This window comes from Fulmarus glacialis, unplaced genomic scaffold, assembly GCF_000690835.1.
Source record: "Fulmarus glacialis isolate BGI_N327 unplaced genomic scaffold, ASM69083v1 scaffold6807, whole genome shotgun sequence".
Lineage (NCBI taxonomy): Eukaryota > Metazoa > Chordata > Aves > Procellariiformes > Procellariidae > Fulmarus > Fulmarus glacialis.
Window position 1 is genome coordinate 44017 of NW_009221311.1, and position 27756 is coordinate 71772.

At 53.0% G+C, this 27756-nt stretch overlaps 1 protein-coding gene across 1 annotated transcript; it reads right to left on the reverse strand.

The window, feature by feature from the left end:
* Positions 1-27746, reverse strand: CRHR1 (corticotropin releasing hormone receptor 1). Its single transcript, XM_009581064.1, has 13 exons — positions 27668-27746; positions 19190-19274; positions 10001-10120; positions 8699-8784; positions 7300-7406; positions 6787-6907; positions 6364-6517; positions 6051-6111; positions 4766-4838; positions 3546-3631; positions 1610-1745; positions 1366-1407; positions 1-164 (listed from the first exon to the last, which is right to left on the reverse strand). Exons 1-13 carry the CDS (start codon positions 27713-27715, stop codon positions 24-26), a joined length of 1260 nt encoding a protein of 419 aa, XP_009579359.1. The 5' UTR covers positions 27716-27746; the 3' UTR covers positions 1-23.
* Positions 27747-27756: the final 10 nt, after the last annotated feature.

Sequence of the window (27756 nt, forward strand, 5' to 3'; positions counted from 1 at the left end):
CCGTACGGCAGCTCGCTCCCGGCTCAGACAGCCGTGGACTGCTTGATGCTGTGGAAGCTGACACGGGTCGGGGAGGTGGGGATGGACATGGCCCGAGCCACGCGGGCACGGATGGAGTGCTTGTCCTGCCATCGGTGCCACCGCTTCCGTACAGCTGATCGGACCTGGTGGTGTGAGACAGAGGAGGGGACATTTAGTCACCACGCAGCTGTCCGAAGTTGTTCAGAAGCACCAGCCATCCTCATCCTCAGTCTTCCAACCAAAAATGCTACCAAAACCCTGCTCAGCTCCCCGGGGGCAGGGAGGGTCCCGGGAGCCCCTGTCACCTCCCAGGGCACCCCGCCTTGTTTGATGCGGTGCCGGTGAAACGCGGCCCTTGCAGCTGTGAAGAGAGATGAACCCGACCGACGGTGCCTCTAAGCACAACATGGAAACAAGAGGGAGAAATAAATCCGAGCAGGGGCTCTGCAGGAGAGCCAGCACCTTACATGCTGCATTGGATGCTGCAAGGGGCTGGGAGAGGTGCGAGCAACAGTCAGGAAGGTTTTATGGCTTGTCTGGTTCATGCTAGTGGCATTTCTTCAACATTAATTCGCCCTATAACAGCTTTCTGTGGCAGGTAAATAGCGAAGAAGTGCCTTTTCATCGACTGCAGCGTGGGATGGCTCTGGGAGATGGGCACTGGGCGCAGGGGGCTGAGACGGTGCAGTTGGGTGAACACTGAAATCCCCAGCCAGCCCAGCTGGGATCGAGAGATGAAGGACCATGAATGGCATGGTGTGATATGCTCCTGGGTCACCTGCTAGCCCTGGTCCAGTCCCTTTTCCTCCTGCATCAATTATATATGATTTGGTAACAAAGCAAATTTGTCTGGAGCAAACTCTCCTGAGCCAGGAAAGGTGCAAGAGCATTTGGGAGGAGGCAGAGGAAAGAGCTGCCCAAATTATTGGCCCCAGGATCGGCCTCTACTCTCACCTCTTTTGCTTTCTGCTGTCTGCGTTTTGGGTCAGAGCCCAGGAGGTGCCCTCGTCCGTGTGCCGGGTACGTGCGTGTGTATTGGGATCACCCTGGGAAGGGTTTCCCAGGGATGGGGGGACCCTTGGCTCTTCTGCTGCACCAAATGACATGGGTGCACCCCAGAGCATGTGTTCTCGGTGGTGAATTTTCCTCCTCCAAAGGAGGAGACCGACCGTAGCCATTCCTGGAGGTAAAGCACCGACTCTGATCAGCAAATGCCTTCAGCTGGGGAACTGGGTGCCAGCACCCTCCAAGCCCTGTGCAGGGGCAGAGCCTTGGGCTGAGCTTGCATCTGCTTGCAAGGAAGGGTGTAGACCCCCCCGAGCACCCCCAGTCCCCGGTGCTTACCTCGCTGTTCAGGAAGCAGTAGAAGACAGAGACGAAGAAACCCTGGAAGGAGACAAGCAGCAGAGTCACTGTGGAGCTACGGCCAGCAGGAACCCCCAGGCTCAGGAGCTTTGGAGCAACCCTGGGGTTTGGGGATGTCTGGTTTTGGGAGGGGGCAGAAGCGGGGTGAGGCATCAGCCAGGACAGGCTCCTCCACATTCCTTGGTGGGGGGACTGGGGTGGAAGCTAATGCTGAGGACCATACCTGGAAGGACTCCAGAAAGGAGTTGAAGTAGATGAAGACTATCCTGGAGATCTCATCCTCCCCTGGGTTGACAAAGAAGAGCATGTAGGTGATTCCCAGCAAGGGCAGCAGCACCAGCGTGGCCTTGACTGCTTTCCTGGGGAGAAAACATGGATCAGAGCTGCTGCAGTGCAGCCCTGGGCATGAGGACTCTCCCCATCCCACTCCCAGCACCAGCATGGCTGGGACTGGTCTGGCTGGGTCTGGGCAGACCAGTGACTGGGGGAGGACAGAGCAGAGTTGGGCTGTTTTCCGATGGGATCCCCAAGTGACTGGGCTGATTTGAGCATTGGGCACCTTCTGTGGTTTCTCCATCCAGAAAAGGGCAGCGGATAGTGGAGGCCTGACCTTGAGCTGGCGTGAAATGATCGCTTGGCTGATCTAAAGCTCGATTAAAAAGGAATTAAGGACAGTAAAATAATTCACATCCTTCAACATGGGTTTATGAAAAACCTGTATCAGCTAATTAATTTGATCTCTTTTCTTGATGAGATTACAAGAGTGGTTTGTGAAAAGTAATGGTGCTGATACAAGAGGAAGGATCGGGGCTTGGCATCTCATTTGTTTGGATTAGGGGACAAGAACAATGCCAAGCCAACACTTTTTGCTTAAAAATCCTGTTAATGGACAGATTCCAACATTAGCTGAAAACGGGAAAAGTCATCCCTGGCAGCTCTGGGCAGGGATGGGGCCTGGGACCTGGGCTGCATCGCTGACCTGGAGGAAACCCACAGCCACTGACCAAAGTGGCAGATGGCACGGAGGAGCTGGAAATAACTGAGGACATCAGCATCTTCAGGCTGGCAAACCACGGGACAGCACATGCACTGGTGTAGCTTCCCCAGGGGAGCAGCCGTAGTAGCAGGGGATCCATTGGCTTTTTACCAAAAGCCATTGTCTAAGGTGAGCAGGAGTCCTCCGGGGCTGTCCCTTGCCTGGTTTAAGCAGGACTGCACAGTTTATAATCTACCAAACTCTCCAAGTTTTCCTGTCCCACAAAATGTTTCTGGGAAATGAAAATGTTCTTCTGCCCAAAGGTGAAAAACCTTCCCTGCCAAAATCAGGAAAATACTGGAAAACCAAAAGTCTCTCAAACTTGCTGACTGAGGCCAGCCAGCCTATTTCAATAACCTTCATCTTTGCTCACCCTAAGCTGAATCGTTCATCCCAGCTCAATACTCCGTGATGAGGAAAGCTGGCATTTCCCAATGACAGCATCTGACTTTTTCCATTCTCAGCTGAAAAAGTCACCCTCCAACCCAAACCTGCTTCTCTTGACCCAGCACACAGCGAGATTCCCTGGTTCCTGCCCAGAAAATTATCCAGAGAGAAGCATTGATAAAGACCAATCTCCTGTTCCAGGTACTTCGGAGAGCTGCTCTGACCATGCATCTCCCAAGTTGTCTGCAAAATATTCTGCAGCAGGCAAGGGTTAATCTTCCTGCCGCATGCTGCCGAGAGCATTGTCTTCTCCTTGGGCTTCACGAGGAGGTGTTTGGGGTGGCATCGATTCATTACTCCTTCCTTGCCCTTTGCTTTGCTGCCAAGCGGCGATTTAATTCTCACCTCCGTGCCAGGATTTGCAGCTCCAAGGCTGGTGAGCTGATCAGGTCCCACCAGAACAAGGTTTTGCAAAGAGACTCGGCTCCCAACAGCTCCCTTCAAAGGCAGATCCAGCCATCCACATTCTCCATCACAAAGCTCTCACCGGCCAGGATTTTTCAACAACTCCAGATGCAACTGGCACGTGTCTCCAAAAAGTGTTTGAGGTGGTCTTAGATGTCTCTCCATGCTCCTATCCCCTTGATACTTGGGCTGATGAGGCTGTTCCTATCCCCCCTAATCACACTAACACAGTTTCTAGGTCTGCTTTCTGCAGGGTCCCTCACGCTCTTACCTGTACTGGATTGTCTCTGATGTGGTTGAAGCTCGGAGCTTTGTCATGAGGATTCGGACGATGTTGAACAGAAAGATGAAGTTGATCTGGAAGGAAGAGGGCACCTGGTTAGTGTCTGCTCCCCAAACCTTTCCTCCCATTTCCTCAGCAAAGGCAACAGGCTGTGTCAGGGGAAATGGGAATGTTTCCTCTTGAACCTGATCTATTGCCTTCCACGCACCGGAACAGGACATCTGCATTTATAACTTTTAAAGCTCTTTAGCAATAAGATTTGGGAGTTTGTTCAAGGGAGCGGGGCAGCAGTGCAGGAAGGGCAAGGAATTGGCGAGGAAGGGCAAGCATTAGAGAAAGGGCTGAAGGTGAAGAAGTTCGAGGGGGAGGAGGAATGTAAGGTGTCCGAAGGGATTTTGGGAGAGTGGCTGCCATCACAGTAAGGAGCTGCTTGGCCGCTCTCCCGGCTGCTGAATGGCTAATGGGGGCACGGGAAGGCAGCACTGGGAGCTGAGCACAACTGACACAAATTACAAGTGGCCTGGCAACCTGACGGGCTGGGAAATAAGAAGCAGGCTCAATTATTCAGCGAGGCCGCTTGGTGCCGGGTTTTCTCAGCGTTGGGCAAGGAGGAAGGAAAAGCTGTGGGACCTTGTGCACAGTTTTCCCCCTACAAACACAGGTTGGACCCTGGAACTGCTGCTTGTGACTTGCCACCTCTTCCCCGCTTTGTCCCTTCCCAAAAGGACAAAGTCCCAGCAAATTATGGTCCATGTGAACCCTCGTTCAAGCATCACTGCTCAGCCAAGGGCCAGGAGCGAAGCGATATGGAATCAGGGAATGGGGTTGAGGTCCCCAGGCTGCTGCGAATGCTTGGCACAGCACCCACCTGCACCCAAATAGTGTCAGGGCAGGGATGGAGGGACTTACTGATGCATGTGAGAGTCTGCCGATGGGAGCATCCCTATCGGAGTGAGGTCTCCAGGCTCCCTTTCTAGCCCATCCCAAGCCAGCCGGATCCATGCATGCTATTTCTCATTGTGGGTTAGGTGCCCAAATTTGCTCAAGGTGCAGTTTGGGTGCAGGGAGCTGGGCTTGCAGGGCGAGCGGCATTGCTGCTGCGGGGCAGCATGCCAGCTGCAGCGGGGCGATGCTGAAGGAGGGGGTGAGACCCTGTTCACCCACGTGCAGACGAGAAGGACTCTGTATTTAGCAAGCTTTGCTCTTACCAGAAGCACCAAGATCATGGGGCCTTGGTAAATGTAGTCGGTATAAACTCCCGCTCGCTTCCCAAACCAGCACCTGCAAGGCAAGGACAAATGGTGTCAGGGACATAGCATCATAGAATCATTAAGGTTGGAAAAGACCTCTAAGAGCATCGAGTCCAACCGTCAACCCAACACCCCCATGCCCACTAAACCATGTCCCCAAGCGCCTCATCTACACGTCTTTTAAATACTTCCAGGGATGGGGACTCCACCACTTCCCTGGGCAGCCTGTTCCAAGGCCTGACCACTCTTTCAGGGAAGAAGTTTTTCCTAATGTCCAGTCTAAACCTCCCCTGGCGCAACTTGAGGCCATTTCCTCTCGTCCTATCGCTGGTTACTTGGGAGAAGAGACCGACCCCCACCTCGCTACAACCTCCTTTCAGAACATCTGGTGTCGGGGACAAGCCCGCAGTGTGAGTGACCTGGATTTACTCCTGTCCTTGCACAATCTCTGTAAGTCACTGTCCATGGGGTGAAAGCACTACAACTTAAACTGCTGTAGCTACTATAGAATAGCTTCACAGGGAACCCAGTATACGGAGGTGCATGGGAGCTTGTGAGGGTGTTTATGGGCCCTGTGGGAACTGGTTATTGTAGGACGAGCAGGGACAACCTTACACGCACACAGGTCCGGGTTGGCTCTGTCCCCAGCAAACCCTGCAGGAGCTCACACAGGTGTATGCGTGTCCTGGGAGCACCTTGTTGGGTTTTCTTAAATCAGTGCTGTGTCTGCATGTGTAGCACAGGGCTGCTGAAGTCAGGGGGGCAAAACGAGCACCAAAAAACAAGACAAGCTGCCATTCATCTAAACGGGCTCCTTTTAACTTCCCAGTCCGCGTGATGAACTCTTCGGTGCCTGTTAAGTCCTCGATTAGCAAGTCTCTGTGAAAATGGCTCAGGTGGTGGTAGCTTATATCTCTGCTGGTAGATTAAATCCCAGCTCCATTTAGCAAACACATTGTAGGAGCTCTGCCTTAATCTTGCCTTTTTCCCCCTTAAAAAAAAAAATCTCATTTGCCCTTTGAAGAGAAAAATGCAGCAGCAGGCGGCTGCAGGCAGGGCTCCTGCGGCAGAAAGCCTCAAGGTGGGATAAAAGAAAGAACGGAAGAATATTATCTTTTTGTCCTCCTCCCTTTCCATGTACCCTGCCTCGTGTCAGCCCTTCCAGGCGGGATCCGTGCCTGCCACAGCCCCTGGCACAACTGATCTCTGGGGTATTGGGATAGGAAGGAGAATGGGGGCTCACTTTTCGTTGTCGTAGTACAGCTTCCCAATGGCCCAGGCGACGATGATGGGAAAGGGGATACCTGCAGATGAACAGACAGATGGGTCTCAGGGATGCAAAGCTGCCACAAAATTACGCTGTAACAGGGATTTTTCTCACACAGGGCAAACCGCAGGGTGAGATGATATGGCCATGCAAATCCCGTTCCCCTGCTCCTGGCAGCCTTTTTGCAGGTATTTGGGTACAAGAAGAGCTGGAGCAGAGGATGGAGGTGGGCATCACCCCACTAAAACCCTGGGTACCCGATGGGTGAAGGGGAAATCCCGGTACTTACACCAGCCGATGCAGATGAACATCCACTTGCGGAGCTTGTCTGTGGAGTAGGTGAGCACGATGGCCGTGTGCAGGTAGCAGCCCTCGCCGAACATCCAGAAAAAGTTGGTGACGTGGAAGTAGTTGTAGGCGGCAGTGACCAAGCGGCACCAGACCTGCCAAGGACGTTAGGAGGAGACATGGAGGGTGAAGAGCAGAGCTCTGTGTTACAGTGGTGAAACTGGTGCACAGAGCAACACAGACCCCAGCAGAGCAACTGAACCCACATTTCTCATAAGCCTGGGTTGTCTACCAACCACCACGCAGCCCTATTTGGGCCCTCAAGTTGCTTTAGTGGCCTCATATCTAGGATCCTCAAGCTCCCCACACACCCCAGCCGCTCAGGACCAGGCTCAGGCCAGGTGCCTGGCAGAGCTGCACCTACCACATTGCTCTCGTGCACCTCGGGGTTCATCGTGAGCTGCACCACGAACCACGTGGCATTGCGTAGGATGAAGGCTGTGATCAGGTTCCAGTGGATGATGTTCCTCAGGCACCGGATGCTCCTGAGGAAGAGGGGACAAGGGACCATCAGCATGGTGGGTGTCTGGGGGCTGGCCACACTGTGAGAGGGCTGTTTGTGGAGCTGAATGTCTTTGCTGGGCCCCCGAGGGTGACCTGCTGGGGCCATGCCCTAGGTGAGGTGGACAGAACCAAGGCCAGGAGGTGGAAGGCACCACGGAGGACCCTCTGCCTCCATAACCCAGTGCTTTAAAAAAGCAGCAGGAGGAAAATAACCCTGAGATAGGCATGATCCCTCCAGACTGGAAAGCAATGGCCATGGGGGAGGATATGGCAAAACACAGGGGCCGGGTACGTCCCCAGCCCAAGGGCCGTGGGGTGACCTCCCCGGGCTCGTCCCCCCAGCAGGAGCACAGCAGCGGGTCAGGTCACTCACCGCAGGCGCATGAAGAGGACGAAGGCCACGAGGAGGGCCCCCAGCGAGACGCAGTGCCCCAGGTAGTTGATGATGACAGCAATGTGGTAGTGCAGCTTGCTCTTCTTCTGGTGGGGGGAGATGGGGAGGGGGTCAGCAGCAACCCCAGGTCCCACCGCAAACCCACCTCCTCCACCACATCACCTCTGAGAGCTGCACCGCAAATTTTGGGCCCTTTTTCAGAAAGCAACAGGAGGGCCCCCAGCGAGACGCAGTGCCCCAGGTAGTTGATGATGACAGCAATGTGGTAGTGCAGCTTGCTCTTCTTCTGGTGGGGGGAGATGGGGAGGGGGTCAGCAGCAACCCCAGGTCCCACCGCAAACCCACCTCCTCCACCACATCACCTCTGAGAGCTGCACCGCAAATTTTGGGCCCTTTTTCAGAAAGCAACTGGAGCCCAGCCGGTGCAGGACGGTGGAGATGATGGGGCTGGAGGGGGACGCGGCTGGTGGGATGGGGCTAACGTGGACAGGAGAGCACCAACCTGGCCCTGCAAAGGGCTCAGGCTTTTCACACCCACCCATGCCAGGTAGCTGCCCCTACATCACCCCTGCTCAGCCCTGGGACATCCCCAACCCATCGTCTGGGGAAATCCTGCTGTAATTCAGCCGAGCTCGTGGGCAACGTGCCATCTGATGTCTCAGTTCATTCCCTGTTGCCCTGGGGGCAGCTGAGAGGCTGGGATGAATTTGGGCAGAGGGAGCAGGGGATCTCAGGAAGGTGTGAGTGATAATTAAATTAATTGATTGCTCCTGCTGTTAGGCATGCATCCAACCTGTGAATTAGCAATTAACTGAGTGAGAAAACCATTCCTGGCAAGAGACATCAGCATCTTAAATACCAGAGGTGGTATTAACTGCAAATGAACAGCCCATATCTCTTCTCCTCTGCTCGGAGGGGTGGCTTGACCTACTCAGGGGCTTGTGATTCTTGGTCCCCATTTTTTTATCTCTTTCAGCTTCCTAAACATCTCCTTTATTTCATTGCCAGCGGGGAGGGACGGGGTTTGCACTGAGCGCTTGTGTCAGGAGGGAGCTGGGGGAGGGCGATAGGCTGGAGGGCATACTGATCTGCACCCAGTGGCCATGGCCATGGGGCCAGGAGACCTCACACTGCAAATCTGCTTGGATTTTTAACAGGGAAGGAAACAGGCATGGCTTTATTTTTGGCAGGGAATGAAAATGCAAATCAAGAAGGGGCTCATATATGCTGCATGCAACCTTATATCTGGGATGCTGCTCCACGTCCCCACAGCTCCCTTGGGCCATTCCTGATCTGGATGCTGTTGCCCTTCAAAACTCCATTTTCTGTCCCTCACCCTCCTGCCAAGAGCCCAGCCGAGGGGCTACCGAGGTCCTACCTCTTCGCTGAGGATCTCCTGGCACTGGGAATAGTTGACCCGCGCTGCCCAGCTCCCGTTAGCGAGGCACTCCCTGTAGCCATTATCTGAAAGAGAGGGTGCACGTCGAAGGGTTAACGGTGCGTGGGGATGGGCACAAAGATGTGACCTGATGACACTAATGCGGGGGTCACTGGCATCAAGCCGGTGGCATCTTTTTGCTTTGAAGCCAGCTCAGATGCTGCCTTGGTTGCAATTGCAGAACCAAAACCCTTGGAACATTTCAGACCCGCTTAAGGGCTTTGGGTCTGCACCAGCTCTGCCCCTCGGCACTGGGGGACCCCGACACCTCCCACCACCCAAATGCAGTGGGAGCAGCACGAGTTCGACTCTTCTTTTCCCTCCGCTGCGCCGTTTGCTCGAGCGATCACATGCCATCCTGCGAGCGCTGCTGCAACGGCGGTGTGAAGTTTTCACTTCTCTCCCTGCATTAGGAGCTTTTTTCGCCTCCCAACAAGGACAGCGAGCGGGAAGGCTAATTGCGAAGGAACAGCCACGACAGCCTCGGAGCAGTCTCTGATTAGCATCAGCAGCGGGGTGATGCCAGCACTGGGGCGATGCTGGGCTTCTGCCATTAACAGGAGAGACCGTGAGCCTCATCAAGGCGATGGGATGGGAATGGCTTTTAGACAGGCACAAGTATGGATTAATGCAAAGAGACTCCTGCAACGGCATGAGAGGCACCACAAAGCAGGAGCTGTATGCATGCAATCTTCCACTGCTGCAAAAACATGTGGGATGGAAAAAATGGATGTTTTCTGTGGAAAGCAAGATGTTTCTTTCATCAAAAGCAGCACTTGGGTGGTCAGAAACTCAACTGTGTGGTAGGAATGGCTTTGGGCACTTTTCAAGTGCCTTCGCTTCGTCTCCTGCTCCCAGCATGTCATTGGCAGTGACAGTGCAGTCACCCGTGCCGGGAGGGGATGAGCGCAAGGTCCCCCAGTCCTTGCTCAGCTGGTAGTTGCAGACCTCTGTGCCACCTCCAACAGGCTCACTCCTCTTCCCCTGTCCCCAAGATGGGGACATCAGCCCTCTCCCCCTTCACAGGGGCACATCCAGGAGGACCTGCTTATAAAGCTGCTGCTGCAAAACCACCCTCCCTGAAATTTGGGCTTTTTTCTTTTTTGGTTGACAGATCCCACAGGGCCCCCCAACGAGCTCTGTACCCGGAGATGTATTGTCACTCGTGCCCCTACAGCCCCACGTGGCTCTCTGAACTCCCCCATCCCTCATCCATGTCCCCACCAGTGCTGCTCATCTTACTCGTGGTGTTGTACCGCACGCCATAGAAATATTCAGGGCAGGGGCGAGCTACCAGCTGTCCCACTGCACTCCGGGGCCAGCACGTGCCGATCAGGTCTACTGAGGCGTTGCACTGGGGACCTGCAAGGAAAAAGGGTAAAGGGTTAGTGGAGGTCTGTGGGCCACCGTGGGCCACCTCCAGGCTGTTGAAGGGTCAAGGTTTGCCCAGAGACCTGGGGCTGCAGTCCTCGCTGAGCTGATGGGTCGCTGCAGGCTCAGTCCCCAGAAGAGCCTCATGGCAGACATTAAATGGGGTCTGTGCCAAGAGTCCCCAAGGGTTGGTTGATCCATCCTGGCCATGACTATTGCCCTGGTCCTGTCTGAGCACCTAGGTTAAGCCCAGTTCTGGCACAAGCCTGGTTTTCTGACCTGGCTTCCCAAGTCACCTTGGGGTTCCCTGGCTCTGGTCTTCCAGCCCTGCTCCTTTCTTCAACCATGTCTTTGGCATCCAGCCCCACAACAGTCAGCAATAAGCCAAATTTTCTCTTTCCCAGTGGTGACTCCAGCCTGGTGCTGGTGGGACGCTCAGAGCCCCTCCAACAGTCTCACGCCTCTTGGCTGCAAGATCTCCTTCCTAGCCGTTCCCGTTGGTCTCTTCCTGCCTTTCCCGGGAAGAACACTCCAAGACTGCTGCTGCTATTTCAGATTTCAAACAGGACTTGTGTGCTTTTCCCAGCTACACAAGCGTGCTAACGTAGGCATTAGGTAGGCCAGATTGCAGGCTTTTTTATGTATAATTTGTGTATATTTAGAACAACATGTACGGTAGCTAAATATGTCCTAGCTACATCTCAAAGTGAGGTAGGAAGCACAACGCTGTAATATCCATTTAATACAATCCTCGACAGGCAGCAGGTGGATGGGCAGCAGACCCTGGAAGGGGCAGAGTTCAGTGCAAACCACTCCTGGGTACCAGAGATGTTTGTGCTGCCGGTGCAGAGACAGGCATTGCCATTTCCTAAGACAAAACACCCCAATTCACAGCTCTCTGGGTGCGAGAACACAGCGTTTCCTCTCCACCCGGACTGGATAGTTGTTATTTGAATATCTCCTGAAACTTCCTATGGATAGACTCGGCTAAAGAGTGACCGAACAAAAAAAAGTAAAATACTGTGTTATTAATATGATGAAGGTTTTCATGGGGGAATATTTGTTTTCATTGATTATCTGAAAAATTGGCTGCGTGGTTTCTTGGGATGTTCTCAGAGCAAATTTTCAGTGCAAAGAAAAGGAGGGTTTTCTTCAAACATCTTCGCAAGGGAAAACAACTTCCAAGCGTGTGAGCTGGGGAAGCATCAGAGTGTGGTGAGCATTACCTTCTGCCTTCCATAGCTTGTAGTGAGAAATTAATTTTAACGATGACCTTTGCTTTAAGCTTTGCTAATGTGTATGGTTGCTGCGGCAACCTTCACTTTAAGTTAACTCTTTTAAGCCTGTATTTCTTAGGAAACAAGGTGCATTTAATCACGTGTAGTGTGCATGTTTGTGCTTATCTGCATCCATTAGCATCTGCTGAGCTCCTTAGTTGTTTTGACCCAAATTTGACAGAGAAATAGAGGGTCACAGAAAATGAAGTCCCTGTTTAAAATTTTATTATAATATTCATCCAGGTAGAGAAAAGACAACAGGTAATTGCTTCAACTAAGAACAAAGTTAAATTGCAAGTGCTCTCCCTGTTTGCTACCTGGGAATCCACCCAGATGAGAAGCTGCCTGAATATCTGGAATAGGAAAAGCTTCACTTGGAATAACCCAGCACAGAAAAATGGGGCTTGCACAGTGCTGATGTCCAGAGCAGGTCATGCAGTCATCGAAAACCCTCCCTGTGACCGGTGGGGCTGAGCACAAATTCCATTTTCTCCTCATCTCCTTATGCCTCAGTTTCCCTCCTGCATCCCAGGGGCTGTGCTGGGGCACAGACGCAGACTGCTCAGAGAGGGCAAGCAGGAAGACTCAGTAATTAAAAGTCAGCAAAGCCAGAGAACGGCAGCAACGGTACTCTCCATCAGTTAAAACAAAACCACAGCAATGCCATTAGTAACCAAAACCAAGATAGATTCATGGAAATGATGTGGTCAGACAAAGGTGGCACCGTTCTGTTATACGTCTGCTCAAGTCTGGATTTAATATCTCCACATTTCTCCAAGGTATTTGATTTAATGCTGCTTGGCACTCCCATTAAAGTGCTATGGACACCCACCAGATGACAAACCGAGTGGATGGGTCTTGCAGTCCCACCGCGGCAGGGATGCGGGGTGAAGGTGGAGCAGCATCACCAGGAGCTCAGCCCCCTCCTCGTCCCATGGGTCAGGGTTGTGGTGTGAGATGGTGTTTGGGCTTGGGGGCTGCAGTCGGGTGAGCAGAGGTCAGGCTCAGCCAGGCTGCAGGAGGCTCCTGGGACTTCACCCTGTGCACAGCAGGCTTCGCCCCAGCACCGCTGTAGGCAGCATTTTGAGGTCTGTCCCACCAGATTTTAATCTAGTGGGTGGCTGTAATATTTTTCCCAGGCGCACACTGAGAAATGCTCGATGAAGAAAAGCTGCAGAAAGGAGATGCTGCTCTTTCTGCTCTCTCCAGCATATAGGGAAGAGAAAAAAAATCTCCTGCTGGGGAAGGGTTAAGTAAAACAGTGAAGACGAAGAGTGCCATGAGGGCTGCGATGTCCTGTTTGCCCAGCATGACCCTCTGCTCCAGCTGCTCCCCAGTGGCACGCGGCTCCCAGCATTTAGAATGCTGTTTAGCATGGAAATGATATGTATCAGTGCTAAATGCTTTCATATCTGCTTTGCGGCCCATCCTTATTTGCAGGAGGATTATTCTCCCAGGTTCTGCAGATGTCTGCTCCAGCTTTCTCACTGCTCTCTCATCATTGGCTGCACAGATGGTTTCGGTCTTTACAGCAGGAAAGGTCAATGAATTTCCTACCTGCACCCAATCCCCCTGACTGGGATTGAATCTCTCTCCCACAAAGAAGAACGGCATTTGGGATAGGAAGGAGCTGGTCCTGCTTTGAGATGGGGAATGTGGCTCGGGGGGAGTCACTCAAATCCCTTCTCACCCTATTTCCTTCGGGTTGTGCTGCTTTGAAGCAATACCAAGCATTTCCTTTCTTCTGAAGGAAAAAAGTGCCTCTCCAGGGACTTACACTGAGACAACTATATCACAATAACTGTCTCAGGATAGCTATAGCAATATCGCTGCTGTTTATATAAAACATCCTTCTCCAGCCTGCTTCCAGCACTCGCAGAGGCCCCTGAGATGGCTCCAAGCTAAAGCCACGCAGCCATGTGAAGCTTGGCGGGGTAAAGCTCTCCAGTTCCAGCTGATCTGCCAAAAGATTTTGAGCAAATTTAAAGAGGATGGAGCATGTTTATCCTGGGCCAGCGCCACCAGACGTGTGGCCACGGTGCTCTTGAGCTGATGCCAGGAAGTCTGAAGTGTTATTGTACCATCAAACCATTGCTAGGATGGCATGAAGAGGACTAAAGCAAAGGTTGTGCTGATATAACCGTGCTGGTAAACATGTCCTCATCTCACACTGGGCAAAGCTATGCACCAGCGCAGCATCCTAGCTTGCTGCTGGGCCCCCAGCGATGCTACGGCTGCTCGAAGGGTGAAGCCTTTCTCCCCTTGTGCAATGCAAAGGGGCCAGGAGAGATGATGGAAATCTGAATCGCAGGCTCATTCCCATGGTTGGGAGTGATGGGGTTATTTACCTAAGGTGTCTCAGGAGGCTGAGTAACAGCTGAAGGGTCATATCTCTACCTGTCCTGAGCTCTTACTCAACCACAATTATCTCTGTCCATCCCTGATGTCCTCGGTGACTGCGTTGCTGCTGCTGCCTCTTGAGCAGGCTGAAGCCTCTGGCTCCTTAAGGGTGCCGCGCTGCAGCATTTGCATTTTGTAATCAGGGCTTCAGCTCCACATCTAATCAAAATATACTCAAGTCAGCGCACAGAAGGTTGTTTGTCCCTACCGGGCAGCTCCACCACACTGGCGGAGCGGAAGGAGCCATTTCACACCTTATTGCCCCAAAGCAAGGACCTTTGGGGGGATGCTGTTATTTCAAGGTAGTGATGTGCCAAGGAGGGGTGGCTTAATCCCAGCCGCGGAGCCACTCAGGTGCTAAATGCTTGAGTAACACCTTGAGGCATTGAGAGAAATGGCACTGGGGGACAATTTATGTTAACATGGGGTTGAAATTGGGGTGATGGAGCTGCTTGCCTTCCCTCTGAGTCATTGGGTACTCAATATGGCTGGGAGCAACTGTGGTTGTCTCAAAATACTTAGATCCTTGCTCACGCCGTACCTCCAGCACTGCTTTCGGTGGTATTGGGTGTTTCTGTTTATCCTTGTAAGAGTCCAGTCCTTAAAAAATCCCCAGCAATCCTCCCAAGCATTCAAGTTCCATGTTCCTCAATGTAAAATAATTACACAGGCTAATTAAGCATTATGATAGCAAAGTGTCTGTAATGAATTTTCAGCTCGTTGCTATTCACCATCTTTAACTGTCCCCTTGGGTCTTTGTGGCTATTCTAGACAAGAATAAACAGCAGGCATCAAACCTAGCTTCTGCCATCGGTATTTGATGCATCTGCTCAATGTCGTCACTTAAGACTGATCCATGTACAGCTTCTGTGGAGGATATATATTTATTGAATATATAATGTACTGGGTTGGGTCTGGGACATATCTTAGTCTCCTGGTATGACCCATAGAGTGGTTGGAGTTGCGTTATTACCAAGGGTAGCAGCAAGTGCTTTATTCCCTGGTTTTGGCTGGGCTTTGCTGGTGGGTGAGCAAGGAAGCATAATCCCTCGCTGGCAGAGTTTTCCTAGCAAAGACTTCTAGTTTGGCTACAGCTGAACAGAGTAGCTGGCAATGATTTTACTGCATCCAGTCCAAAGTACAGTTTAACTGCTGTAGCTGCCGCTCACGCTGAGATGTGCCAGGACACTGTTTCCTACCAGAAAACCTCACCACCTCCTTCCCTCCTCCACTACAATAAAATCTATGAATATGAGCAAGTTTCTATTGACATCCCTGTTTCCTAGATGATGGAGCAGAATGGCTTTATCGATACGAGTATACACTTAAACCACTATGATTTTCCATATAGGTGAGTTCACATTTTTTGGTTCCCAAACCTGCTGCAGCATCACTGCTCTCCCTCGGTGCTAAGTCCCTGCCAGGACTCATTGCTGCCTCTTTAGCCCCTGCTCAGCTCCTTTATTAGTATTTCTGCCTTGGTGGGAGAGATGCCAATGAGGCTGAAGGGAAAAGAGGTGCTGATGTTGTTAATTTGACCTTTACGAATTTAAATTCCAATCTCTCCCAGGGGAGTCAGTGAGTGAATGAAACAGCAGCGGCACGAGAAGGGACTGCTGGAGCAGCGTCAGCCGTTTGGGGAGCTGAGCTGGAGGGGGTGGAAAGTCTCTTGGTCAAAATATCACCCGCTGTGAAACGTGTTTCCAAACCTGTCTGATAAAGTGCCCACGAAGGAAATGCTCTCATCGCTCGCTGCTCTCCTGTGCTTCTCAGCCACAGGCTTCTGCTATATCTGGACTAACTTGATTCGCTTTATTTAAATGCAAAGCTACGCTCCCTTCCCCTCCTTGAAAAAAGTCCGGTAAAAAAAAAAAAGACATTTCTATTCAGTTCTGCCTAACTTTGGTGTCATTTTCCTTTGCTTTAGGTGAACTTGCAGTGGCAGAAAACACTTCTTCCCTGGGAAGGAATCAGCTGTGCTCCCCTCTCTCTCCTGAGCCCACACACGGGATCGAGGATAACAATTCATTGTGCTAACAGTTTAACAGCTTAAAGGAGTGAATCGTGCAGCCAGGACCAGCCGGGGCTATGAGCAATTGGGTGCCAACTCCTTGGGCTGATCCAAGCTTGAATGCTACGAACAGCAAAACAACCCCGTGAGCGCTCTGAGCTCGCTCCGCTCGAGTGCTTTCTGCTGGGCTGCTTTGGAAAAGCCTCATCTATTAATTAGGAAGAGGCTTTCCCATCTGCTCAGATCCTCCTTCCTTCCCCAGGGAAGTGCCACGATGGGAAGCGGTCCTGCAGCTGCAGGGGGATGCTTTGCCCCGAGGGGTGAAATGACCTTGCCCCTCGCTGACGGGCTTCGTGGCAGGGCGAGGCGAGAAGCAGCTGCGCACAGACCCCGGGGAGCTGAAATCATCAGGAAGACAAATTCACGGTCTGAGGCAATCTGTAGGCTGGGAGCCCTTGGGACAGGCACCTATTCACCCTGGGCAAGGGATGCTGACCCTCACTGCATTCCTTTTCAAGCCTAATCTGGGAATTTCTTGCTTTCCAGATGGTTGGGGGGTGTAGCTGACCCGACTTTCCTAATGCACCACGTTGACCTCAAGTCCAGCCTGATATGATTTCTGTCTGGAGGAGAAAATATTCACTGCTACGGAGGAAAGCAGCCTTTCTGATGGAGTGGCCAATTGTGTGTGGATGCCCATGTGGCCCAGCACTGACCAGAATCAGGGGCTCACTGAGAGGTATTTTTGACGCATACCTAAAATATCAGGTTGAACCATCACACCTGTGCAGGGAGCCTGAATGCCAAGGGATATCGCCCTGCGCTGGGGACAGTGTGCTTAGAGGAAGACGGGTAAATCAGTGCTGATAAGAGGGCAGGACAAGGGAGCTCTGTGGGGCTCAGCTCCTCCGCTTCCTGGGACGAGGGTTTGCTTGTAATGCCTGCACCCCATGAGCCTGGTGAGCATCACCCCGGATCTGTCTCCACCACGCTCCTGTGAGCAGAGACCTTTCCAGCTCAGTGCATGCGCCTCGGAGAGTGCTGGCACCCTGGTGGTATCACTGTCCAGCCATGCATCCTCATTAAAAAGTGTGAGATTAAATAATGAAGGGACTGATGACCCGAGAGAGGAGGAGAGCCCACGGCGGGCTATTTTTGGGAGGAGGGATGCTGCACACGGGCATGAGGCAGGGCCCCTCTGTGCATCCAACTGATGCCCTGCTGAGCCGCGCGCTGGAGGACCGCTGGGCTCGTGTTATCGGCATGTGCCATTTCCCAAGGGTTATGCAAACATTAACAAATTAAGTCTCAGGGCCTTGCTGAAATTCTCATTAGCGTCATCGTAACAACTCTCCGTGTTAAACAGCCTTGAAACAAAGTTTCCAGTTTTGTAAATATCCCTCCCTAGGAATCGCTGCCTGAATCAGGCAGGGCTTAAATGGACCCCAAGGATGAGGGCTGGCGCTGAGCTCCACTTACCAAGCAGCAGACATAAGACAATTACTAGTTTCATTTCTACCTCTTGTTCTAAGCCCCCTCCTCAAGCTGGAAGCGGCTCTCACATGCGCCAGCCCCATCCCACATTGATGGGTTACTCGGGGGTGACAGGTCGGATGCGTGGAGGCGCTGGAGATTTTGCGAATCTGAAGCCTGACATGTTGTGCTCCCCTGTCCCAGGGTGTTGGGCACTCAGGTGCACTAAATCCTGCTTGGATTCCTGCTAATCCCTACTCAGCAAAGCCCAATCCTTGCAGAAAGCAGCACCCACTGCTTGAGGGTGGTGGCGATTGCAGGGCATCTCCATCAGCAAAGCCATGGCAGAAATTCTCTCCCCTCTCTGCCCTCTCCCCTGGGCTCAGGAGATTCCAGTGGGTGGGAAAGTCCATGAGCTGGGCACGAGGAGGCTCTGGGACCTGCCTGCTGCCCTGGGTCATGCCACCCGCCGGCCCGTGCGTGGCAAGAGGGCCCTGCAGTGCTTGGCTGGTGCTTCTGTGGGTCAGAGCCCACAGAGCTGGACACATGTTGCACCAGGGGAGGTGAGTAAGAAGAAAAACAAATGTCATTTATCACAGCCTAACATGGCCAAGGACAACCACGTTGCCAAGCAGAGGGATGAAATCTTCAGGGAGCAAAGCACATGAGTGATGATCACGTTTCTTATCTGCACCGTGCCCAGGCCAGAGACCCACAGGCATTTCCATTTCCACTGGCAGCCTTGCTCTGCCTCGGCTTTCTGCCTCCATCTCTTGGGCTGGGGATGCTCTGGAGATGCTCCTTGCAGGGCCACGGTGGCCTGGGCTCGGCCAGGCACTGAATCAGCCGGTGCCAAGCTGTAATTTTTTAAGAAGGAGTTTTTAATGCTGCTGTTAATGGGAGCCGGGTGGCGGGCAGCCATCCGTCAGCCCTGGGCCTCCACGGCCATCTGTCTCTCCTGATGGAGAGAGCTGCTCCGAGCAGCAGGGACCAGGGCGAGCCAGGCAATTGCTTGGTGCCTGCTCTGGTCTTCATTCAATCATGGGAAAACCAACTCTGCATCGTCCCTGAGCTGGGGAGGACTTTTCTCTTCATCCCTGTGAGCTCCTCTCCTCTCCCTCAGCCACCTTTCCTCCCCCAAAACCTGTCACTGAACCAGACCTGCCACTGCTGAGGTGACATCCAAGTCACGTCTTGAATATAGGCTAAAAGCCAGTTTTGGCACAAACACATCTTGGGCCTGACCCGGTTGGGTGCAAACCTATGTACGGGTGCTGAGTAGGAGTGAGCTGCCCATGACCCTGCTGGTCTCACCCAGCTCGGCTGAGCCAGCCCTGGCCATGGCCACGTCCCCAGAAGCAACTTGTGGCTGGTGGTCTCCCAGAGAGCTCAATGGCACACATCTAGGAGCACTGGGGGACGGAGGATGGCTGAGCCCTGAGCACATGGTGGCCACACTGCATTGGTGACGTGGTCTCCACAGAAAGTCACAACCTCCCCTCCTGGGCAGGGGGATGGCAGGGGGGTGGACATAGGGGACGAAGGTCCTGGTGTCCCTGGGCATGGCAGAGAATGGGCAGCGCGGGTGCAGGGACAGGGCAGATGTCTCTTTGCTCACCTCCGCCTCAAGCTCAGCTCAACAGACATTTATTTTCCCTATTTTTAACTCTCCTGAGCTCTGCATCTTCTACCTGCCTCAGCTGCCACCCTGCAAAGAGGCTGCTGCAGCAGCCAGCACGGGGCTGCAACGCAGCCTCAGCACATCCCACCTCACCCCGAAAAGGAGCCGGGCAGCTGCAGATCAGCCCAGAGATACCCCTCAACCCCCTCTTCCAGCCATCCCTGCCACCGGAGTCCCCTGGGGATGGCTAGGGTGGGCTGGGGACGCAGGGCACTCACCCGTGTGGTTTGTGACAGGCGGCAGGCTCTCGCAGTACTGCTCTTGGATGGAGGCTGCAACTGGGCTATCCCAGAGGAGAAACGCCTGCACGGGGAGAGAGCAGATCACAGGCAGGGTTATACGTGCAATATGCCGCTTCCCCAGCCCCCGATCCCTCCTTGGACATGGCAGCAGGTGGGTCAGATCTGAGCTTGTCCATGTCTCGGTGGATGCCACCCCCAAAGCTGGACATGTACCCATTTGCAGGACAGGTTTCCCAGCCCAGAGGAGCTGGGCTTATCCAGCCTGGGGTCATGAGACTGATGCTCTCTGCTTTGTTTCCCACCCACCGATCCTCTCCTGCCCCAAATATCCCCCTCAGCAAACCATACTGCAGCCCTGCACAGCCCCTGCCAGGCCACGGAGCTTCTGCTATTTAGCAATTTAATCAACGCTTTTAGTTTTAGCATCTTTGCATCCTGAGAGCAGACAAGGGAAACATGATGAGCCTGACACGAATTTTCAATACCCTATTAAAATCACAGCCTTGTAAGCTGTCAGTGGGAAGATGTTAATACACGTCCTTAAGGAGATTTGATCCACAGTCAACCGGGTCTGGCTAAAGCCTTTTTTCAGGAGAAGGGCTTGTCTGCAAGCACTGCCATTCCCATTGCATTGGAAAGCATTGACCAGGATCTATCCTGTCCCTTCTCCAAAGCAGCTCCCGGGCAGCTCTGCAGCTCCGCTGGAAGTGAAAACCATCAACTCCGTCTACATGGGGAGCTATTTTGGAAAAGCTGCTTCTGAATTATGGTGTCTTTGCAGGAGTTTGGGGACACTAAAACCGAGGAAGGCAATTGCAAGAGGAAGACGGCAGGGGGCTGGGGTGTTAGACCCAAGGCTCACCAGGGAGGCGGATGGGGGAAGGAGGGAACCTGCTGTTTTGCAAAACACACAGATTTCTACCAGAGCAGCTGCCCATTTTCCCCTCCAGCTCAGAGAGGGTGACATGGGCTGATCCCCTCTGCTCAGGGGACGGATGCCAACGGTGGATGAGGCATAACTCCAAAACCTGAGCTCAAACCTGAGCCTGGAGGCAGGAAAGGCTGCAGCCTCCTCTGCTTGCCCACAAGCTCCCAGCTCCCCAGGGCGGTGGGCTCGGACACCGTCCTGTGCTGAGCCAACACAATGAACAACCTCTGCCCTCCCCACCGGCCAGGCTGGTCCCTAGCTCCTGATCTCCCTTCCCAAGTGCCATTTACCTTCAAAACTGCTCTGGGTAGGGAGGAGATGGTCCTCCTCTTGTCCTTTAGCCATATAAACACAGGCTGCTCTTGCTGGCGCACCCACCCTGCGCCTTACCAAAGCATTAGCAGGATTTATTCAGACACGGAGACAAGCTCAGCACCCACTTGCTCTTTTCCAAACAACTATTTACTGCTTTGGGAAGCTGGTTTTGACAGCAAAAGAGATGTCAGGCAGACGTATAAATGGAGCTGAGAATAGCTTCCTTGTTATGACTGCTCCAGATGGCACAGGGGATCCGGCAGCTAAACCCTGCCCCGAGAGCGGGTGCTGTGTGGGGCTCCCCTTGTGCTGGTCCTGCAGGAGCCGGGAACCTCATGGGTCTCTTTGCCAAAGGCTGAGACCACCCAAACTCCAGACATGGGGTAAGCGGGGTGTTGCGGGGTCAGCTCCCCTCTGCATTGATGCCCGCAGCTGGTGCCCACCAGATGTGGTGGCTCTTTGCATGGGCAGCTGGGACAAAAGAGTTCCTCCCAAAAGGGACCGGGCTGGTTTGCCTACCTGAACAGGCTCTCAAGTGTTAATTGGATGTGTTTCTCCTAATCGCAGCCTGCTCCAGCCTGGCAGTGCCCGTGCTCCTTCCAGACACAGGGAGAGGTCTTGGCACTCAGCAGCAACATGGACCAAGCTACAGCTAGAGGGGGGTATGGATGGAGTGCAGTCTCTGGCTCTTTGCAGGCTTTGTAAATGAGCTGAAACCACTACAGAAGGAAGAAAGCAGGAAAAAAAAAGGTTCCCCAAAACACAACAAACCCTAACAGCTTTTTTACCAGGCTCTGAGTCTTGCAATATGGCCAATGCTCTCAACAGAGGCAGAGGTTTTTTCCCACTCCCGTCAGCCCCAGCTCGAGGGGGATAAGCTGGGGAAGGTGGCAGCTCCAGGTGGATTTGCACAAGCCAAAAGCATCCTGATCTGGTACCCTGACACTCGGGCTCTCTTCTATGTTTTGTCCTGTGCGGGCTACTTCAACCCCTCCCCAGGCTTTGCAGAGAGACTAGGTCAAAGCTCCGTCCTTGAAGAGCTTCGCCTGCCAGAGCATTGCTGCCGTAAGATGCCACATGGTGCCCAGCAGGTCCTGGCCTGGCCAGGCTGGAGCCAAACATACCTCAACAGCCCCAAAACGGCAGTGGGTCGTGCTCAGGCCAGAGAGGGGCCGTGTCCCTCTGCCCTTCTGGCCCTGCTTTGACATAGGCTATGGCAAATTGTGCTCTGCGGTGAAGAACAGCTCTGTGACCTCTCTCAGGCTGCCAAAATCCTGGAGAGCTTCAGCTGAGCGTTCAGCTGCACGGGGAAAGAAAATCAATCTGCTTTTCTAGAAGCAGCCACTTTGCACAGTGGTCCCGGTCAGCCTGGGGAGTTGTTCCCACGGAGATGATGGTTCTGCTGGGAGCTGCACGGGCCCTATGAGGCCCCACACTGATAGCAGCTTCTCTTCCATAAGGAGCCACCGACGTCTCCACTGTTGCCTCAGCATCCACCCAGCTCCCTTCCAGGCTCTGCCAACGTCTCTGTTTTACACTTGGGGAGGCATCGCAGCAGATGTCGATGGCGCTGGGTTAACCTCGGACCTCACGGAGCAGCACGCTCCGTCCTCTCACCCCCACATTTCCCGCAGCAGGATCAGCCAGCCCCCACCAGTCCTCACTGCACGGCTCAGACACCAAAACTTGATGCTTCTCTGGTGTTTACTGCATGCCACACATGGCAAACACCAGCTGCAGTCGGTGTCCCACCACCCACCGAGTCAAGGCTGTCCCAGAAGGGAAACTGAGGCACCGAGTACCGCTCGCCTAAGGTCACTCAGGTTGTGCTGCACCACGTGGGGCAGGTTGCTCCTATCCGGACCCACCAGCCGTGCCCTGATGCGATGCCATGATCCGATGGGTTTTTTGGAGCCCACAAGGGGCATGGGGTGGCCGGTCCCCTGGGCCAGCAGATGCGGTGCAGCAGGCTGAGATGGTGTCAGCTCTTCGGCACGAGGAGGCTGGGGGGTCTCACTGCTGGTATGGGTGTGAGCAGCAAAATTACACACACACACACGGAGCATCAATCCCTCTGACCTGCCACTGACCTAGCAGCAAAATTCGATTAGTAACAATTAGGAATTAATGTCCCCCTGCAGTGCTTTTCCTCTCCAAAGCAATCCACAGATATTAATTAATATATTCACATCTGAGACAAACATCAACCCCCCTGTCCCGTACTACCCAGAGACAGGCTGTCCCCCCTTGATATCTTATTGCCTCAAACAAGATCGGATCTGTGTGACAGGAAGGGCTGACAGCTCAGAACAGCGATAGATGGCTCGTAGCCTAATTAGCAATCTAAGATGGGGCTTGGGTTTTCCACTGCCTACGGGGCTGTAATTGGAGAGTGGAGCAATTAGCAGGATGAAGCAGTGCGAGCCAGTGGCTTTGCACAAAGCTGGAGAGGTCAGCGGGACTGATGGATGGTGATGGCCACTGAGAGCCCCCTGGAGGGGTGGTCAACACCAGCCACCCTGGAGTGGTCCTTGCTCTAGGGACCTTTCTCACCCCTTGGTTCTGCTCCCCAGCTTGGCTGAGCTTGCTGCCCCCTGAGACACTTGGTGTGGAAGAAGAAAGACCTCCTGGGACACACGGGCAGGGGAAAGGCCGAGCACAGTCTCTCTGCCCTGAACCTTTGCTGAGATTCCCCGGGGTGTCAGGCTGGGATCAAGTCTGCTCTTGGCCCCAAGCCTGCAGGAAAAGGTGCCAGACTTTGGGTGTTAAATACAGTGAGAGTTAAAGGAGCTGGATGCCAACCTCGGACGGCAGAGCAACATCAGCGGCGCGGGAAGGGAGGGCGCGGAGCAGCACGTCTTGCCGTAGGCTGGAGGTGGCCTTGAAAAGCCTGACAGAAAGAGCTGCCCCCTCAAATGTGCTTGGAGGTGGCCATGGTGCCTCCAGCCCCCGCTGCCCAGCCCTCCCTGTCCCCTGCCTTCACTCCACTGTGGGGGATCTCTTTACCCTTGTCTCCTCTGACTTCCAGGCACCGTCTTCTGCAGCTGGTGAGCTTCTTACCACCTCCACCTTGAGGGCTTTCACTTGGAGAAGTCCCATCCCCAGTCCAAGCCATGAATGAAACCCCCAGGGAGCATCTGGCCCATGAACCCCCCCCTTCCAACCCCTTGCCTTAGCCCTGACGGTCACCTGCTTTCCCACCCCCTGAGTTCAAGGTTTCTCCGAGACCCCCACTTTATTAACAAGCACCCCGGTGCTCCTTCACTTGCTTTCATACAAATCCACATCAGAAGCCCTGCTAGCGTCAAAGCATCGAGGCAAAGCGCAGGCAGCAGACCGAGGCTCCAAGCAAGAACCACAGGGGGATTTTCTGTGGCTGATGTTATTCGGGGGGAAGAGCAGGGAGCAAGAATGCCTCCATCTGGCATTAAAATCTGTGAAGTTATGAATTTAGCCATATTAGAGGGCCAGTCCCCATCGCTGTGCAGACAGAGGCTTTGGTGTGAGTATTTATTCTGTTTGGAGTCTCTCTCTGAGCGTGCTGGATGCAGACCCTAACAAAAGAATATCAATCAGGGCTAAATGAATGCCCTGTAAAACCTGATTTATGAGCAATTAAAGGTTTTCCTGGATTAAGCTCTGGTCTCTCTCATAAATAATTCTGACTTCATTTATCTATCAAAAGGGGCATGGATTTTTGGGGACAGGTGAAAAAAGAATAATGGCATTCGGATAGCGGAAGCTAAAGGCACAAACAAGCTGGGGAAGGGGACACTGCATGAATCAAAGCATCCTATGGCATCTGGATTTGCTAGAGCAAAGGCTGCTAAAGAAGAGTTGGAGCGATGGACACAAGTGCACGGGAGGGCTGTTTTTCTAAGGTGGTTGTATGAAACTCTCCTGCAGATTGTACATGTGGGACCTGTGTGCATTCACAGATATTTTCCTTTTGGGCTGGGAGATTTGTTTTCCCCAGCTGCCTCCCAAGACCCGCATCTCGGCTGCCCTAAGCCTCTTCCTTCACCCATCACCTTTTTAGGGTCATACCCTGGGCTGAACATCCACCATTTAATTCACCCATCATTTTCCTCCAGTTTATCTGCATTCACAGCTAGGGAAAGCTTGGCCACACCAAAGCTACATCTGCCATTGCCTTTCCAGGGCGAATAGTACAGGATTTCAGGGTGAAAGAGGGACTATGATCTGCAAAAGACCAACACCCTTTGCCCTCTGCCATCTGAATGGAGGCGATTGCTTCTGGGTGGGTGACTCACTGATAAAGCAGGACACCCTGCAGAGAAGGAGGGTCTCTTCTATTAGCTCAAAATACAGTAAGGGAAAAAAGGAAAAACAGCAGATGGGCCTCTGGGTATGTTAACCATCTTCAGAAAGAGCCACCCGCTCGTGAGTGACAGCTCTCAAGCTTTGGACAAAGGCTCCTGGGCTCTGTTTGGTGAGGGAACCCCGTGCTAATGATTTGTGCTTTCCTTTGGGTCCAAATACTGCTCTCCCAGATAAAACCACAGATGCAGCCTCTCTAAATGCTGCAGACTCGGACCTCAGCTTGAGCTTGTCGTTCATAACAAACTTCTGGGCCAGCCCTGTGCAGGATTTCTGGTGAGCAGAGCTATATTTCAGGGCAGGGTTCAGCCGGCTGTGCAGGCTATGCTCATCGTATTTCTATATATTCATCCTATGGCGATAGAGCAGCTATTCTGGGAACAGGCTGTGCCATTTCCATTCACTTCTTCACTGGAGATGCGAAACCACGGGGATGATTTCATACACACTGAAACAACACATGAATCAACGCCGGCTTTTAAGGAAAGCGAGGACTGGAAGAGATCCCCAGGGTCAGCATGTCCTGCTACTGCAGCTCTGCGTCTTATGGAAGGATTTGAGCAGCGAAGGGGTAGGGGGCTGGTTTTGGGGCTTATTGCTGCTGGAGCTGATCAAGGGAGAGGGGAAACTACCCCACCCCCAGCACCAAACTCTGTTTTTTCATAAAATGCTTTTGCAAACAGTTTTATCAGCCCCAGAAATGTCATCAGTTCCTGACAAAGCTGCAGGTGAACTGTTTCTTTTTAACCACTTGTTTAGTTTGTGTAAATGACTTGCAAGGTACAAGAAAGCATTTTGCAGCAAGTTTGGCTGCCTGTCTCCTGGTCTGTCTGTCCGACCCCCTGAGGGATGTCTACTCAGCAAGGCAAGGTGGACAAATTGATGCTAAACTGGAGCTGCCGGCCAGATGCATGAGGAACACCTTAGCTGTGCCAGCCCAGCGATCTGCAGGCTGCAAAATTTGCGCAAGCAGGGGAGATTCGTCCCTGCTGAGCTCTCCGTTGCAGCTGGACTGCTGCAGGTCTCTGCTCTCGCAGGCTGGACGCCGCTGTGGGTACGCCTGGCTGCAGGGACGTACTCACTTAAGGCTGGAGTTTCATGGTCCTTTAGCCCATGCTGTCCCCAGGAGAGGGTTGGGATTGTGCTGGAAAAGGGTCTGAATTTTGAATGCATATATTTATAAGAAAAAATAGATAGTTTGACTGCAAAGGGGTGTTTTGTAGATTGGGTGTTTCTTTTTGGAGCTGGCTGGGAGAGACTTCTCTTTGCTTGGGCTGGTTTTCGTGACCCCCCTCCTGGTCCCAGCCCCAGCATAGGGGTGGTTTTGCTCTCAAACTCTGGAAGCTTTTTGAGGATTTGGCCTCCTGTCTTCACCATCCTGGGGGAAAACCTAGGGATGGCTAGGGAAACTCCCAAGCCTGAGGAGGTTTAGCAGAGGATGGGAGCTGTGTCTCAGCACCTTTGGGCTTTTTTTTCTGACCACTTTTTGCTCACACAGCAGCTATCGGGAGCTGTCATGCTCGCTTGGCTGTGCCCATCTCAGACCCTGCCCCTATTGCACCAGGTCTGCGGCTTTGCCAACGGTGTCCCCACATATTGGCCAAGGAGGACCTGGGCTGGGGGGAAGAGATCCTGCCCTGTCTCATCTTCATTTCTTACATCGGAACCAAACAAAACCTGAACTGGGGAATAACCGCAAGAGGGTTAGGGATGTGCAGTTACAGGACCAAACAAAACCTGAACTGGGGAATATAACCGCAAGAGCTCCTATACAAGAGGGTTAGGGATGTGCAGTTACAGGAGAAAGCGGCTGCTCAGCAGAGGAGCTTTTAAAAGCAAAACCAACTTGGCAAGGAGGTCACCTGGTGCATATCAGCTCTTCTCATTGCTTAGGTGAGAACTTTCCTATCCCAAAGGTGCAGCTAAATACTCCTCCCTGCTCTTACCGCTGGCGATGAACGGTGAGAAACCAGCCCGTGGGGTACGAACCGCAATGGTGCTAACGGGGAGGGCTGACCCTCCGCTTTTTCTGCCGTTTTAAGTCTGCAGTCACAACTGGGCCACTGAGACAGCGTTTTGCAGAGAGCCAGGCAATTTTTTTCCTTTTAACCCTCTTGATACAGAGGTTTAATCAAAAACCTGATCATTTTGTTTAACTGCCTACATAGGTTTATTCAAATAATGTTCAGGATTTCACTGGAAATGTTTTCATGTCCTCGTTTCCCCAGGGTTTGGGATTTAAACACGCTTTGGGCTGGGAACATTTCCTTTCTCGATGAGCCCTCGGGGAGGAGGAATATTGCTTCTGACAACGCATTTGCATTTTGTGCAGAGCTGCAAAATTAGCGGTGGCTACAGTTCCACAGCGAGCAATTTAGAGAGGAAAGTCTTGTGCTTTGCGGCTGGGGGGAAAAGGAGAGGTTCCTTTAGAAAATCAATTAAGGGGGGTACCATTAGGCATTGCATTTTTGTTGTTCCCATCCATCACACCCCCAGAGCGGCCACCCCCTCCCAGCAGCCTAAGGGAAACTGGTGGCAGCTGGTTTCACTGGGAGGTGCGAGGCGGGGAGCTGAGCTGTGCTCGGGAGGACCTGGCTGCAAGTCTCCCCCCCTTTAATGATCCTTTCACTGACTCCAGCCCCCTCCCCGCTAGTTTTTGGGCATCGCCAGCTCTTGCCAAGCCCCGGTGCTTCCACTGGAGGAATCCTCCCGAGGGCCCTTTGTGTAGCGGTTTCTCCTTTTGCTTTTCCCTTCCTTCAAAGAAATGGAAAAGTCATTGCGGAGAAAGCAAGCGGTGCAGGGCGCGGAGGGGTGGTGGGGAGGAAGGCAGAAGAGCCCTTCTAGGAGAATAGGACTTAAAAGCATCTTACCTGCAGGAGGAGGAGGAGGAGGAGGGCAGGACGTAGGCTGGGCACCATCCTTAACCCCCACTGCGCCCAGCTCTCCGGGGCATGGTTGG

What these genes read in the sequence shown, in the direction of transcription:
- CRHR1 (XM_009581064.1), bottom strand. Translation starts at nt 27,715, where the DNA reads ATGGTGCCCAGCCTACGTCCTGCCCTCCTCCTCCTCCTCCTCCTGCAG. An exon ending in GCCTGTCACAAACCACACGG is followed by an intron (nt 10,121 to 19,189) that starts GTGAGTGCCCTG and finishes TTTTCCTTGCAG; the next exon opens with GTCCCCAGTGCAACGCCTCA. An exon ending in AGGAGATCCTCAGCGAAGAG is followed by an intron (nt 7,407 to 8,698) that starts GTAGGACCTCGG and finishes TCCCCCCACCAG; the next exon opens with AAGAAGAGCAAGCTGCACTA.